General features: G+C 38.5%; 1 protein-coding gene across 3 annotated transcripts in view; it reads left to right on the forward strand.

Annotated features, from left to right (window-relative positions):
- LOC137429576 (uncharacterized) overlaps positions 1-15,466 on the forward strand; it is a 95,695-nt gene that overhangs the window by 35,565 nt on the left and 44,664 nt on the right. For all 3 annotated transcript variants that reach the window (XM_068119591.2, XM_068119592.2, XM_068119594.2), the window contains exon 3: positions 14,540-14,565. In XM_068119591.2, the coding sequence (XP_067975692.2) occupies positions 14,540-14,565 (26 nt within the window). The remainder of the gene's footprint in view (positions 1-14,539; positions 14,566-15,466) is intronic.

Consider the following 15,466-nt stretch of genomic DNA (forward strand, 5'->3'; position numbering starts at 1 on the left):
GCTCTCTCTCATGCACAGATTTATACCATCTCGTCTTCAGTTGTCATACCCTTCCTCCCGTCCATGGTACACAGAATCTTGTGGTGAGGCTGTTGCCCTGAAACAACTTGCTTTCGTCTCCTGGAAAGCAAATCCAACGGAAGGAAATCTCATTTCCTTTCACAAAGCCCGAAACAAGTGTGTGTCCACCCTCAGGAGAGCCAGGAAACAATATCTCACCATTCTCAAGACCGAACTCTCTTATCTGTCTCCCTCTTCCAAATCCTGGTGGCGACTGGTCAAATCTGTTTCTGGTGTTTGTTCCCCCTCCATCCCCTCTCTCACCACAAACGGCTTAACGGCTGACTCCGCACGTGAAAAAGCTGAATGCCTCAACTCTGTGTTTGCCTCTAAATCTTGTGTCCCAAACCCATCCCTCTCTGTACCCACCGTACCCAGTCGTACCCAGCTGCTCCTGGACTCTGTGTCCTTTCCTCCTGACAAGGTGGAAAAGTTTCTGTCAACCCTCGACTCTGATTCTGCAACTGGTCCTGACGGCATCAGCCCACGGGTCCTAAAATCATGTTCTTCCGCTCTTTCACTCCCTCTTTCTGTTCTCTTCACCCTCTCTTTTGCTCAAGGTCATCTGCCATCTGCTTGGAAATCAGCCAACATCACCGCTTTGCACAAAAAAGGTGCAAAAACAGATCCCAGCAACTACAGACCAATCAGCCTTCTCCCAATTATCAGCAAAGTCATGGAATCCATCATTGCTTCAGATATGAAATCTTTCCTCTTCTCCAATGGCTTGATCTCTGATCATCAATTTGGTTTCAGACCTGGTCACTCTACTCTGGACATGCTGCTTCTGCTTTCTCAACAATGGATGGAGGTCCTCAACGCCAAACAGGAAATTAGAGCGGTCTCCCTTGACATTTCACGTGCCTTCGATACGGTCTGGCACCCTGCTCTGCTCACCAAACTCTCCTCCTTTGGTATCCATGGAAATCTCCACGCATGGCTGGTGGACTTCCTCTCTGGTCGTAGTCAACGTGTGGCCCTGAATGGGTTTCTCTCATCTCCTCTTCCTGTTCAGGCTGGAGTTCCCCAAAGTAGTGTTCTGGGCCCTGTGCTTTTTCTGGTCTTCATCAATGATCTCTCTGACTCTCTTGAAAATCCTCTCTATCTCTTTGCTGACGACTCTACTCTCTGTCGCTCCATTCCTCATCCCTCAGATCGGCAGTCTGCAGCCTCCTCACTCTCTGCAGACCTGGACAAAATCACAGACTGGTCAAACAAGTGGAACATGTCTTTCAATCCTGACAAATCTCACACTCTTACAATGTCTCTCCGAAAGGACCGACTGGACAACCCTCCCATCTACTTTCTCAACAATCCTCTCCAAGAAGTTCTGTCGCTTAAGCTTTTGGGTCTCACTATCTGCCATGATCTTTCTTGGGAAAACCACATTTCCAAGCTGGCCTCCAAAGCCAGTCGCCGACTGGGCATCCTCCGTCGTGCGAAGTCCTTCCTTGGCACACCTGAGCTCCTCACCACATACAAGGCTTTCATCCGCAGCTCAATGGAATACTGTTCCCCCCTCTGGGCTGGTGCTCCTGCCTCACACCTTGCTCGGCTTCACGCTGTTGAGGCCAAAGCTTTCAGAATCATTGGAATCTCCTGCGATGTAGTCAACACCGAGGGCCTTTCACTCACTCACCGCAGGCAGGTTGGTGGTCTTTCTGTCTTCTACCGACTCCTCTCCGGCCTTGCTCCCCCAGCTCTCTCTGTGCTCTGTCCCCCCAATATTCCTTCAGGTCGCACAAGATCTGCCTGCAACCCTCTTATGGTTAAACTGCCAAAGTCTAGGCTCTCTACTCACCTTCACTCTTTCATTCCCCTTTTCTCCCGCCTCTGGAACAAACTCCCCCACTCCCTTCAATCCCACTCCTCCCTCCAGGTCTTTAAAACAGCTGTTCACCACCATCTCTTATCTTCCCCCATCAATAACCTTGATCTTTTCTACCCCCGGTAATTCACCCCAGAGTCCTTGCAGTGTTCATATGTTTTATTCCTCTCCCACCTCCCCCCAAGTCCTCCCGATGTCCCTGCTCTCAAATGTTGTGTTTGTGTCCTTCCCCCTCTTCCCCCTCTCTTTTGTGTCCTTCCCCCTCTCTCCCCATCTTGTCTGCCGCTCCCCTTGTTTTTTGTGTTTTGTGTGTCGGTTTGTCTTTTTGTGTGATTAATGTTAGCTCTTTCACGAGCCTCGATCTTGTATACAAAAAAAACAAAAAAACAAAAAAAAAAAAACAAAGACGGTTGCAGGCAGATCTTGTGCAACCTGTAGGAATATTTGGGGGACAGAGCCCAGAGAGAGCTGGGGGGGCAAGGCCAGAGAGGAGTCGGTGGAAGACGGAAAGACCACCAACCTGCCTGCGGTGAGTGAGTGAAAGGCCCTTGGAGTTAGCTTCATCGCGAGAGATGCCAATGATTCTGAAAATCAATTTTATATCAAATCAATCAAAGCTGGTAATATCAATCATGATATTGTAGCGGTTACCGCTGGATGCACACAATCGCCTTGCACCGGCCAGAACATGGCCAGACGCGCCTCTCCCGGGCATGCCCGGACTCACTGTTCCCGGGCACGCCCGAACCTCCCGGGCACGCCTGGTCTCGTCTTTCCCGGGCATGCCCGCTCTCGCCTTTCCAGGGCTCGCCCAGAGCGTCCGGGCATGCCCGCTATCGCCTTTCCAGGGCTCGCCCAGAGCGTCCGGGCATGCCCGCTATCGCCTTTCCAGGGCTCGCCCAGAGCGTCCGGGCATGCCCGCTCTCGCCTTTCCAGTGCTCGTCCAGAGCGCCCGGGCACGCCCAGCCTCGACTTGCCAGGCCGCAGCCAAACACGCCCGGGCAGGTCCAGACTCGCCTTTCCAAGGCTCGCCCTTGACACACGGGCATGCCCGGTATAGCTTTTGCCGGGCAAACTTCCCGACATAAATGTGTATATATATTGCTGCCGGATAAACGGGCTTTTGTGAGAATACCTGAGCTGTTTTGTTTCAATAAAGCAACTCGGACGAATTCCGTCTTTGCTCGCGTCAATTCTTTCGACTCGCGTTGGAGCGCAGCTCCTTCAATATCAAGTATATCCTCAACTCAAATTCCATGATATTTAATAATCAGTTTGGATGCCACTCAACTTTGGATAAGCTGGTGCTTCTCTCTCAACAATGGAGGGAGAGCACAAATGATAAATAAAAGGTCAGGGCTAATACAGGCCTCCGACGATGCCTGGCATCCCCCTCTGCTATTCCAGGTTTCTGTTTAGGATATTCCAGGTCACCCACACCCAAAGCCAGGGGGCAAAGGACACCGACATGCAATTTCAATGAAACTTGATTGATCACAACCTTCATCGCCCATGATGTACCTATGTTTGTTCACGGCATTTAAAATATCATGTTCTCAGGGAGTCTGTGGGGGATTTCAGTGACTGTTGCTCCTGATCCAGGTGAGCTGGAGGACTGACGGTCCTATTTTTTTTATTGAAGTGACCGCAAGAAAAAAACAACAACAAAGAAAAACAAAGCACGAATGTAGGCCTTCCTTAATGAAATATGACTAGCAGCAGCACAATCTACACAATTTTATTAAACTTGACTCAGTCTCTTTCTTAGTTACTGCAGTCATGAGTAGACATACATATGCACATATGAACCATGAAGTAGATGTACATGTGTATGTATGAACCGTGAAGTAGATCTACATGTGCACGTATGAACCGTGATGTAGATGTACATGTGCATGTATGAACCGTGAAGTAGATCTACATGTGCACGTATGAACCGTGAAGTAGATCCACATGTGCACGTATGAACCGTGAAGTAGATGTGCATGTACATGTATGAACCGTGAGGTGGATCTGCATGTGCACGTATGAATCGTGAAGTAGATCTACGTGTGCACGTATGAACCGTGAAGTAGATCTACATGTGCACATATGAACCGTGAAGTAGGTCTACATGTGCACGTATGAACCGTGAAGTAGATCCACATGTGCACGTACGAACCGTGAAGTAGATCCACATGTGCACGTATGAACCGTGAAGTAGATGTACATGTGCATGTATGAACCGTGAAGTAGATCTACATGTGCACGTATGAATCGTGAAGTCGATCTACGTGTGCATGTATGAACCATGAAGTAGATCTACGTGTGCACGTATGAACCGTGAAGTAGATCTACATGTGCACATATGAACCGTGAAGTAGATCTATATGTGCACGTATGAACCATGAAGTAGATCCAGATGTGCACGTATGAACCGTGAAGTAGATGTGCATGTGCATGTATGAACCGTGAGGTAGATCTATGTGTGCACGTATGAACCGTGAAGTAGATCTACATGTGCACGTATGAACCGTGAAGTAGATCCACATGTGCATGTATGAACCGTGAAGTAGATGTACATGTGTATGTATGAACCGTGAAGTAGATCTACATGTGCACGTATGAATCGTGAAGTAGATCTACGTGTGCACGTATGAACCATGAAGTAGATCTACGTGTGCACGTATGAACCGTGAAGTAGATCTACATGTGCACATATGAACCGTGAAGTAGATCTGCATGTGCACGTATGAACCGTGAAGTAGATCCACATGTGCACGTATGAACCATGAAGTAGATCCACATGTGTACATATGAATCGTGAAGTAGATCTACATGTGCACATATGAACCGTGAAGTCGATCTACATGTGCACATATGAACCGTGAAATAGATCTACATGTGCACATATGAACCGTGAAATAGATCTACATGTGCACATATAAACCGTGAAATAGATCTACATGTGCACATATGAACCGTGAAGTAGATCTACGTGTGCACTTATGAACCATGAAGTCGATCTACATGTGCACGTATGAACCGTGAAGTAGATCTACATGTGCATATATGAAACGTGAAGTAGATCTACATGTGCATGTATGAACCGTGAATTAGATCTACATGTGCATGTATGAACCGTGAATTAGATCTACATGTGCACGTATGAACCGTGAATTAGATCTACATGTGCACGTATGAACCGTGAAATAGATCTACATGTGCACATATGAACCGTGAAGTAGATCTACATGTGCACATATGAACCGTGAAATAGATCTACATGTGCACGTATGAACCATGAAGTCGATCTACATGTGCATGTATGAACTGTGAAGTAGATCTACATGTGCACGTATGAACGGTGAAGTAGATCTACATGTGCACGTATGAACCGTGAAGTCGATCTACATGTGCACGTATGAACCGTGAATTAGATCTACATGTGCACGTATGAACCGTGAAGTAGATCTACATGTGCGCATCTGAACCGTGAATTCGATCTACATGTGCATGTATGAACCGTGAATTAGATCTACATGTGCATGTATGAACCGTGAAGTTGATCTACATGTGCACATATGTACCGTGAATTCTTCCTCACTCCCGCCCTCCCCCCTCCCCCACCTCTCTCCCTCTCTTCCCCCTTTCCCCACCCCTCACCCCTTCTCCTGTATTCCCCTCCATCCCCCTCTCTCCCACTCTCTCCTCCTCCCTGAAAAAATATCTGAAACAAAAGTAAATGCCAGCAATGTGCAGACCACATGGAACTTTGAGACATCAAACCACTTTGCTTTCATTCCATCTGCCAAGCGATTATTTCTCATCATCTGTACATCAGTGAGTTTTAGAATCTGCAAATCATCAAAACTAATTATGCAAACCATTTGGAGTCTGTATAAAAAAAAATCTCCTTGCACTTCAAGAGTATAATTGGCTTATTTGTGGCAAAAGAGCTCCAGTTCTGGGGGTTGAAGAACGACATTTCAAGCGCTGACCGTCATAATTAATTGTATTTCCGATGACATTGACCCAATTAAGTCACAGGGTAATGGTTTAATCACGAAATTAAAAACATTTCATGCTTTTTCTCATGAATCCCAAGAAAGCTGTTCCTAATCAGGTCTACCCCATCCATGCCATACACACAATCTATTCTACACCAAACGGCCCCATTCCCAAACACTCCCATTTTATTGGTATTGGGATATTCCACCCTCTCCTTCACCTCCTTTCGTTTGTTAGATGTCGGTTGGTCTGTTCCTTTTCTGTTTCATCCTCACTTTCCCGTTCCTCCTCTTGCTGTGGTTCATTCATCTTGTTTGCAGCTTGTTCACTCCCATGGGTCCTTCTCTCCTCCATTGATCTCATAATCACTTGTACTCTGCTGCTGGTGTCCCCTTTCCATTTAGTTCCATTCTATTCTGGTCCAGCTCCCTCTGAGAGCCTCGATCATGTACATACAAAAAGAAGGCCAAAGCCAAAGTCTTGAGATTTGAAATACCGGTATTCAAAATTACCTGCAAAGAGACGAGATTGAACACTCTTTTAAACGAGTAAATATATAAAGACCCATTGGCATGTTGGTTTCACTCGAAGGGATCCACTTAATTTACTGGAATAGATCCCATTAATATAGTAACATGGATGTGGAATCCGATTCGAAACGTTTTCTCGCCCACATGGAACCGTCCGGGATTCCTTGGAGTGAAAAGAACACGCTGATGATATTTATTTATTTATTTCGAAGATAGTACACTTTGTTCTGGAGGTTATTTTAAATATTTCAAATCTTAAATAATTTCAAATCATTTTAAATATTTCAAACCTTAAAATCATTTCAAATCATTTTAAATATTTCAAATCTTAAATAATTTCAAATCATTTTAAATATTTCAAATCTTAAATAATTGCAAATCATTTTAAATATTTCAAATCTTAAAATCATTTCAAATCATTTTTTAATATTTCAAATCTTAAAATCATTTCAAATCATTTTAAATATTTCAAATCTTAAAATCATTTCAAATCATTTTAAATATTTCAAATCTTAAAATCATTTCAAATCATTTTAAATATTTCAAATCTTAAAATCATTTCAAATTATTTTAAATATTTCAAATCTTAAAATCATTTCAAATCATTTTAAATATTTCAAATCTTAAAATCATTTCAAATCATTTTAAATATTTCAAATCTTAAAATCATTTCAAATCATTTTAAATATTTCAAATCTTAAAATCATTTCAAATCATTTTAAATATTTCAAATCTTAAAATCATTTCAAATCATTTTAAATATTTCGAATCTTAAAATCATTTCAAATTATTTTAAATATTTCAAATCTCAAAATCATTTCAAATCATTTTAAATATTTCAAATCTTAAAATCATTTCAAATAATTTTAAATATTTCAAATATTAAAATCATTTCAAATCATTTTAAATGTTTCAAATCTTAAAATCATTTCCAATCATTTCAAATATTTCAAGTCTTAAAATCACTTCAAATCATTTTAAATATTTCAAATCTTAAAATCACTTCAAATCATTTTAAATATTTCGAATCTAAAAATCATTTCAAATCATTTTAAATATTTCAAATCTTAAAATCATTTCAAATCATTTTAAATATTTCAAATCTTAAAATCATTTCAAATCATTTTAAATATTTCAAATCTTAAAATCATTCCAAATCATTTTAAATATTTCAAATCTTAAAATCATTCCAAATTATTTTAAATATTTCAAATCTTAAATAATTTCAAATCATTTTAAATATTTCAAATCTTAAAATCATTTCAAATCATTTTAAATATTTCAAATCTTAAAATCATTTCAAATCATTTTAAATGCACGTTTTAAATGCACGCAAATCAAATCATTTTCAAATCATTTTAAATATTTCAAATCTTAAAATCATTACAAATCATTTTATATATTTCAAATCTTAAAATAATTTCAAATCATTTTAATTATTTCAAATCTTAAAATCATTTCAAATCATTTTAAATATTTCAAATCTTAAATCAATTCAAATCATTTTATATATTTCAAATCTTAAATAATTTCAAATCATTTTAAATATTTCAAATCTTAAAATCATTTCAAATCATTTTAAATATTTCAAATCTTAAAATCATTTCAAATCATTTTAAATATTTCAAATCTTAAAATCATTTTAAATATTTCAAATCTTAAAATCATCTCCAATCATTTTAAATATTTCAAATCTTAAATCAATTCAAATCATTTTAAATATTTCAAATCTTAAATCAATTCAAATCATTTTAAATATTTCAAATCTTAAAATCATTTCAAATCATTTTAAATATTTCAAATATTAAAATCACTTCAAATTATTTTAAATATTTCAAATCTTAAATCAATTCAAATCATTTTAAATATTTCAAATCTTAAATCAATTCAAATCATTTTAAATATTTCAAATCTTAAAATCATTTCAAATCATTTTAAATATTTCAAATCTTAAAATCATCTCCAATCATTTTAAATATTTCAAATCTTAAATCAATTCAAATCATTTTAAATATTTCAAATCTTAAAATCATTTCAAATCATTTTAAATATTTCAAATCTTAAAATCATTTCAAATCATTTTAAATATTTCAAATATTAAAATCACTTCAAATTATTTTAAATATTTCAAATCTTAAAATAATTTCAAATCATTTTAAATATTTCAAATATTAAAATAATTTCAAATCATTTTAAATATTTCAAATCTTAAAATCATTTCAAATCATTTTAAATATTTCAAATCTTAAATCATTTCAAATCATTTTAAATATTTCAAACTTAAAATCATTTCAAATTATTTTAAATATTTCAAATCTTAAAATCATTTCAAATCATTTTTAATATTTCAAATCTTAAAATAATTTCAAATCATTTTAAATATTTCAAATATTAAAATCATTTCAAATCATTTTAAATATTTCAAATCTTAAATCAATTCAAATCATTTTATATATTTCAAATCTTGAAATCATTTTAAATCATTTTAAATATTTCAAATCTCAAGGTGTTAGCTTTGGATATCATTTTAAATATTTCAAATCTTCAAATCATCTCAAATCATTTTTTTTTTAAATCTTCAAATCAATTCAAATCTTTTCAAATCATTTTAAATATTTCAAATCTCAAGGTGTTAGCTTTGGCTGCCATTTTAAATACTATATTTCAAATTTCAAGGTGTTAGCTTTGGATGTCGTTTTAAATATTTTAAATACCAAAATTATTTCAAATCATTTTTTAAATTTCAAATCTCAAGTTGTTTGCCTTGGAGTTTGGGCAAAAAGCATGAAACAAGAAATTTCAATGAACAAACCACGTGCTTTACAAAAGTTAGTTTTTAAAGTTTTCTCTGGGTTGGTTATATGGTATCTTATATTTCCTCCTTATTTATTTTTGAGCAATCGTTGTTGTAAAAACAATAATGTATAAATTAAAATCGAAACAAAGCTTAACGATCGATCTGTGCAAACGGATACCCGATCTGTCGTGACGTCACACAGGTACACGTTGCTAAATAACACTGATCTGCTCTCTGTTTGAATATTTGTTAAGCTGATGAATGAACGTGTTAATAACCTCAAATGAAACACAACACCGAAACACAACGAAACACAACAACTGGCTGAGCTTCACTGCAAGTAACAAATGGCAATAAAACGAATGTTGTTCATTCTATCACTCATTTGGACCAAGACCGCCATCACACCACCTTCATGCTTAAATGCCAGACAACAGAGATGATCCATCCCTGGATAAGATGAAATCAGAATGGCGTGAATTCGTTATAGGTTGACGCAGCTGTAAGTGACATGTTGTCACAGAAGGTGTGAAACGCGATAACTGTTTGTCCTGAACAAGAGATTCTTACACCTCTATACACTGTTACCTTTACTGATGATTCACCTTAAACTACCCAAAATTGAGTCTTCTCTTGATCAAATACTTTGAGGAATTTCAAAAGAACTTCATGGGTTCATAATCGTCATTACTTTAAAAGAGAAATAAACCTTTCATTCACACTGAATCACTCAAACTAGAAACTGATCTCCGCTTAAGTTCCGGAAACTGATGTCCGCTTAAGTTCCGGAAACTGATGTCCGCTTAAGTTCCGGAAACTGATGTCCGCTTAAGTTCCGGAAACTGATGTCCGCTTAAGTTCTAGAAACTGATGTCTGCTTAAGTTTGAGAAACTGATGTCCGCTTAAGTTCTAGAAACTGATGTCCACTTAAGTTCTAGAAACTGATGTCCGCTTAAGTTATAGAAACTGATGTCCGGTTAAGTTCTAGAAACTGATGTCCGCTTAAGTTCGAGAAACTGATAACCGCTTAAGTTAGAGAAACAGATGTCCGCTTAAGTTCTAGAAACTGATGTCCGCTTAAGTTATAGAAACTGATAACCGCTTAAGTTAGAGAAACAGATAACCGCTTAAGTTCGAGAAACTGATGTCCGCTTAAGTTCGAGAAACTGATGTCCGCTTAAGTTTTAGAAACTGATATCTGCTTCAGTTCGAGAAACTGATGTCTACTTAAGTTCTAGAAAATGATGTCCACTTAAATTCATGGCTCTTTTGCAGGGAACTAATCAAATGCTACACAGAAACTTCCCCAGCACGTTTTCCTTTAGGATGTCAGGTGGTATTTATTGAAAGTAATATGATAGGAAATCAAGATCAAAATGATTGTTTTTCAAGACCGTGTGATTTTAGACATGGCTGCGATGATATGACATCCGAACAGAAATCAAAGTAGCTCAAACAAGTGTGTACTCCCGGTGTGTACCCCGGTTTAGAATAGGTACACCGTATCCCTGCGCGTCGTAAGAGGCGACCAAGGGTTGGCGTCAGGAAGGGCATCCGGCCATAAAAACATTGCCTCAAACAGGGAACCATGATTGTCATGGGACCCGAAAGGCTAACCCCCGCGAAAATGGCCTTAAAACGATCATTCATTCATTCATTCATTCAAACAAATGAAGAAGCAGTTGGCTTACCATGCTCATGTGACTTTGAAATAATATGAACACAGTGTTCATTCATCTTCAATTGTTGAATTTTAATCATAAAACGTACAAACATGTAAGAGCACATGCATTATATACAGTAGGAAGCTAAAATAGTTACAAAAACAACTCAATACCGTTCCTGATCCAAAAGAACTTGAATGCATCATGACAGTCATTTCTCCTTGTTTTCCACCTGGAGCGTTCTCCGTCTGCATTTACCTTGTTTACCAGCTCTTTCAGTGCCCCTCACCCTAGCTGTCAGCTTGCATCCTCACTGCACTGTTGTGTCTGCTTCGGTTCCTGTCTGTCATTTACAGTACCTTCAGAAAGTATTCACACCCCTTGACTTTTTCACATTTTGTTGTTACAGCCTGAATTTAAAATGGATTAAATTGAGATTTTTTACAAATCAATGATCTACACATAATACCGCATAATCTCAGTGGAATATTGTTTGTAGAATTTTTACAAAATAATTAAAAATTAAAAGCCGAAATGTCTTGCATCAATAAGTATTCAGCCCCTTTGCCATGACCCTCCAAATTGAGCTCAGGTGCATCCAATTTCTTTGATCATCCTTGAGATGTCTCTACACCTTGATTGGAATCCACCTGTGGCCAATTCAATTGATTGGACATGATTTAGAAAGAAACACACCTTTCTATATAAGGTCCCACAGTTCACAATGCATGTCAGAGCAGAAACTCTACCATGAAGTACAAGGAATTGTACATAGAACTCCGAGATAGAATTGTGAGGAGGCATAGATCTGGGGAAGGGTATAAAACAATTTCTAGAGTGTTCAAAGTTCCCAAGAGCACAGTGATCTCCATCATTAGGAAATGGAAAAATATGGAACTACCCAGACTCTTCCTTCACCTGGCCGTCCGACCAAACTGAGCAACCGGGAAAGAAGGACCTTGGTCAGGGAGGCGTCCAAGAACCCCAATGACCACTCTGTCAGAACTACAGAGTTCTTGGCTGAGATGGAAGGACCTGCCAGAAGGACAACAGTCTCTGCAGCACTTCATAAATCTCGGCTTTATGGGAGAATGGCCAGACATAAGCCACTCCTGATAAAAAGGTACATGACAGCACACCTGGTGTTTGCAATAAGGCCATAAAAAAACAGAGCATGAGGCAAAATATTCTGTGGTCTAATGAGGCGAAAAGTTAACCCTTTGGCCTGAATGCAAAGTGCTACATCTTATGGAAATAGAACACAGCTTGTCACCCATCGAACACCGTAAGGAAGAGAACAATGAATGGAGCCAAATACAGGTAAATCCTTGAGGAGAACCTACTTCAGAGTGCAAAACACCTTAGACTGCGGCGAAGATTTACATTCCAACAGGATAATGACCCCAATAATATAGCCAAATCAACACTGGAATGGCTTCAGAACAAGAACGTGAAAGTCCTTGATTGGCCCAGCCAAAGCCCAGACTTGAATCCCATTGAGAATCTGTGGAAAGATTTGAAGATCGCTGTTCACCGACGCTCCCCATCCAACTTTGCAGAGCTTGAGGAAATCTGCAAGGAAGAATGGGAGAAACTCCCCAAATCCAGATGTAAAAGCTGATACAGACATACCCAAGAAGACTCGAACCTGTAATCGCTGCCAAAGGTGCTTCTATGAAGTATTGACTCAGGGGGTTGAATACTTATGTAAATTTGATATTTTTTTGTTTCTTTTTTAAATTACTTTGTAAAGATTTCTAATAAAAAAAAACCACCAACATTATGGGCTATTACACTGGACAACAAATTTTTAAAAGTTTTATTGTTCTAGTAAATTTTGAGGTGATTCTAACCAGCATGAACCTGTAGATTTCGATTATGATATCCCAATTTTCACGAGCACATCCAGTTTTTGAGAACCAGTATACCATAGGAATACCACTTCATTTGAAATTCACAAACCTCTTGTTGACCCTGAGAAGGTATTCTTACCACCACTTCATTTAAAACTTGGTTTGATGAAGAACTTTGTGAAGGCCATGGATCAAGATGGTGCTGGCTTCCACCACTTGCTAATGAAGTTCCAAGGCATTGCATCTGAGGCCAAAGTAAAGGCGGGTGTTTTCAATGGTCCTCAAATTCGTCTTGTACTCACTAATCAGGACTTTGTAACGAGACTATCTGAGCTGGAAAGCGTCGCTTGGGATAGCTTTGTGGCTCTTGCTGACAATTACCTTGGAAACTTTCGAGCACCAAATTATGAAGAGCTTGTGGACAAGATGTTGAAGAGTTACCAGGCGCTCGGTGCTCGAATGTCACTCAAGATACATTTCTTCCATTCTCATCTGGACTTCTTTCCACAAAATCTTGGCGATGTCAGTGATGAACATGGAGAAAGGTTTCACCAGGAAATTGCCATCATGGAGACTTGATATCAAGGCCGATTCAATCAAGTGATGAACATGGAGAAAGGTTTCACCAGGAAATTGCCATCATGGAGACTCGATATCAAGGCCGATTCAATCAAGTGATGAACATGGAGAAAGGTTTCACCAGGAAATTGCCATCATGGAGACTCGATATCAAGGCCGATTCAATCAAGTGATGAACATGGAGAAAGGTTTCACCAGGAAATTGCCATCATGAAGACTCGATATCAAGGCCGATTCAATCAAGTGATGAACATGGAGAAAGGTTTCACCAGGAAATTGCCACCATGGAGACTCGATATCAAGGCCGATTCAATCCAAACATGATGGGTGACTACTGTTGTACTTCACAGCGTGAAAGTGATTGCTCCTACAAACGCAAAATTAAAGTTCAGAAGCACTTTTTATGTGATGTAAATAAAAACTTTAAGTTCATATTATTTTTTGTGACAATAAATAGACTTATTGAGACTTAATCAAGAAATTTGCATGCTCTAAAGATTTTTTCCACACTTATGATGTACTACGTCAAGGTTACGTGATAGCGAAATTTTAAGGTCAGATTCGGATTCGTGGGCACCAAGTTAGTTAAAACTGTTGAAAATATGTCAGAACCAATTTGGCTGTTGACCAGTGTTATATGTAGATCAATGACAAAAATCCCAGTTTAATCAATTTTTTAATTCAGGCTGTAACAACAAATGTGAAAAAGCCAAGGGGTATGAATACTTTTGGAAGGTACTGTACCTGGGTGTCTGTCCCATGATCCACTCGTTCCTCTCCGCTTCATTATCGGTATATTGTCCTCTCATCTTCTGTCGTCTGGTTTTATATGAGCCTTGACATCTGGAAACAAGTGCAATTGAGATGTTAGTGAGATGCTCGTGGAAGATGAACCCAACAGCGAAACCAGATGGTACAAATAATTTGGGGGTAAAGACACCTGCCTGTAGTCACAGCCAAATTATATTGTCGACATGTCCATTAGCCTTTCTTTAACATTGATCTAAGGTTTGTGCAGAGATTGTGTAAACCCAGGTTTCTGGCATTGTGAGGGTGAGTGGGGTGGTGATGGAGAGGGGATATCATATTTGAACACTATCAGGTCATGCCAATAAAAACACCATCACATGTTTAATGGAGAGTAATTGGTAACTTGTGGTAACATTTTGACTCGATCTCTTCACGTGTGTTTACCACTGTACCTGTGTGCTCATTCTGTCCTCGTATCTACCCTTAGGACGAGATGAAAGTCCAGAAGATTCGGTGAGTAAGAGTGCATATCCCGACACCCATCCTCATCATCGATACAGTCAACAACTCCGATGTTTGCACATTCATAAATGGTGAAATTCCGAATCATCAAATCCTGTTTGTCAATCTCAAACTTTTCACCTTTTGTTGCCTTATAACCTGGAATTAAATTGCATTCAATCAGAGTTTTTCCACCTTTATTTGCACATCGTAAACCACAACTTCTGTGTGCAAAACAGATTCTACAAATATCAGAAAATTAATGAATAATACAAAACTAGAATATCTTGGGTGGATAAGTGTGCACCCCCCTTATAATAGCAATTGTAAATTAGCTCAGGCGTAACCTCAGGCTCCATTATCCAACTACCTATATACAGTCAGGTGAAAAAGTAAGTACACCCCATGTAAAGTTTTGACTTTTTCAACATATTTCAACATACAGCTATTTGATCTTCATTTCAACAATATTGATAGATAAAGGTGATATAATATAACAAAATATCATGAAACATTTACATTTTGTAGTCCATTGTATAATTTAAATAAACATAAATGCAAATTTCGCATGTGGAAAAAGTAAGTACACCCCTACATTTATCACTACTTCAAATACCTAAAATTAGAATCAGGTGCACCAGCTCAGGTGCAAATGATTAGAACATCGTCAGAGAGGATCTTGGAGGAACCTGTCTTATTTAAACCTCAGACATTTAGTTTGGTTTGCTCTTTGTTGTTGAAGTGTGCGGCATCACCATGCCTAGATCAAAACAGCTCTGAGGCCTTCAGAAAGAAGGTTATAGATGCCTACGAGTCTGGGAATGGTTTTTAAAAAGATCTCCAAACAATTTGAAATCAATCATTCGACTGTCCAGAAGATCATCTACAAGTGGAAAAGTTTCCAAACAACTGC

Source organism: Myxine glutinosa, chromosome 6 (assembly GCF_964187855.1).
Source record: "Myxine glutinosa chromosome 6, kmMyxGlut1.1, whole genome shotgun sequence".
NCBI classification, from domain to species: domain Eukaryota; kingdom Metazoa; phylum Chordata; class Myxini; order Myxiniformes; family Myxinidae; genus Myxine; species Myxine glutinosa.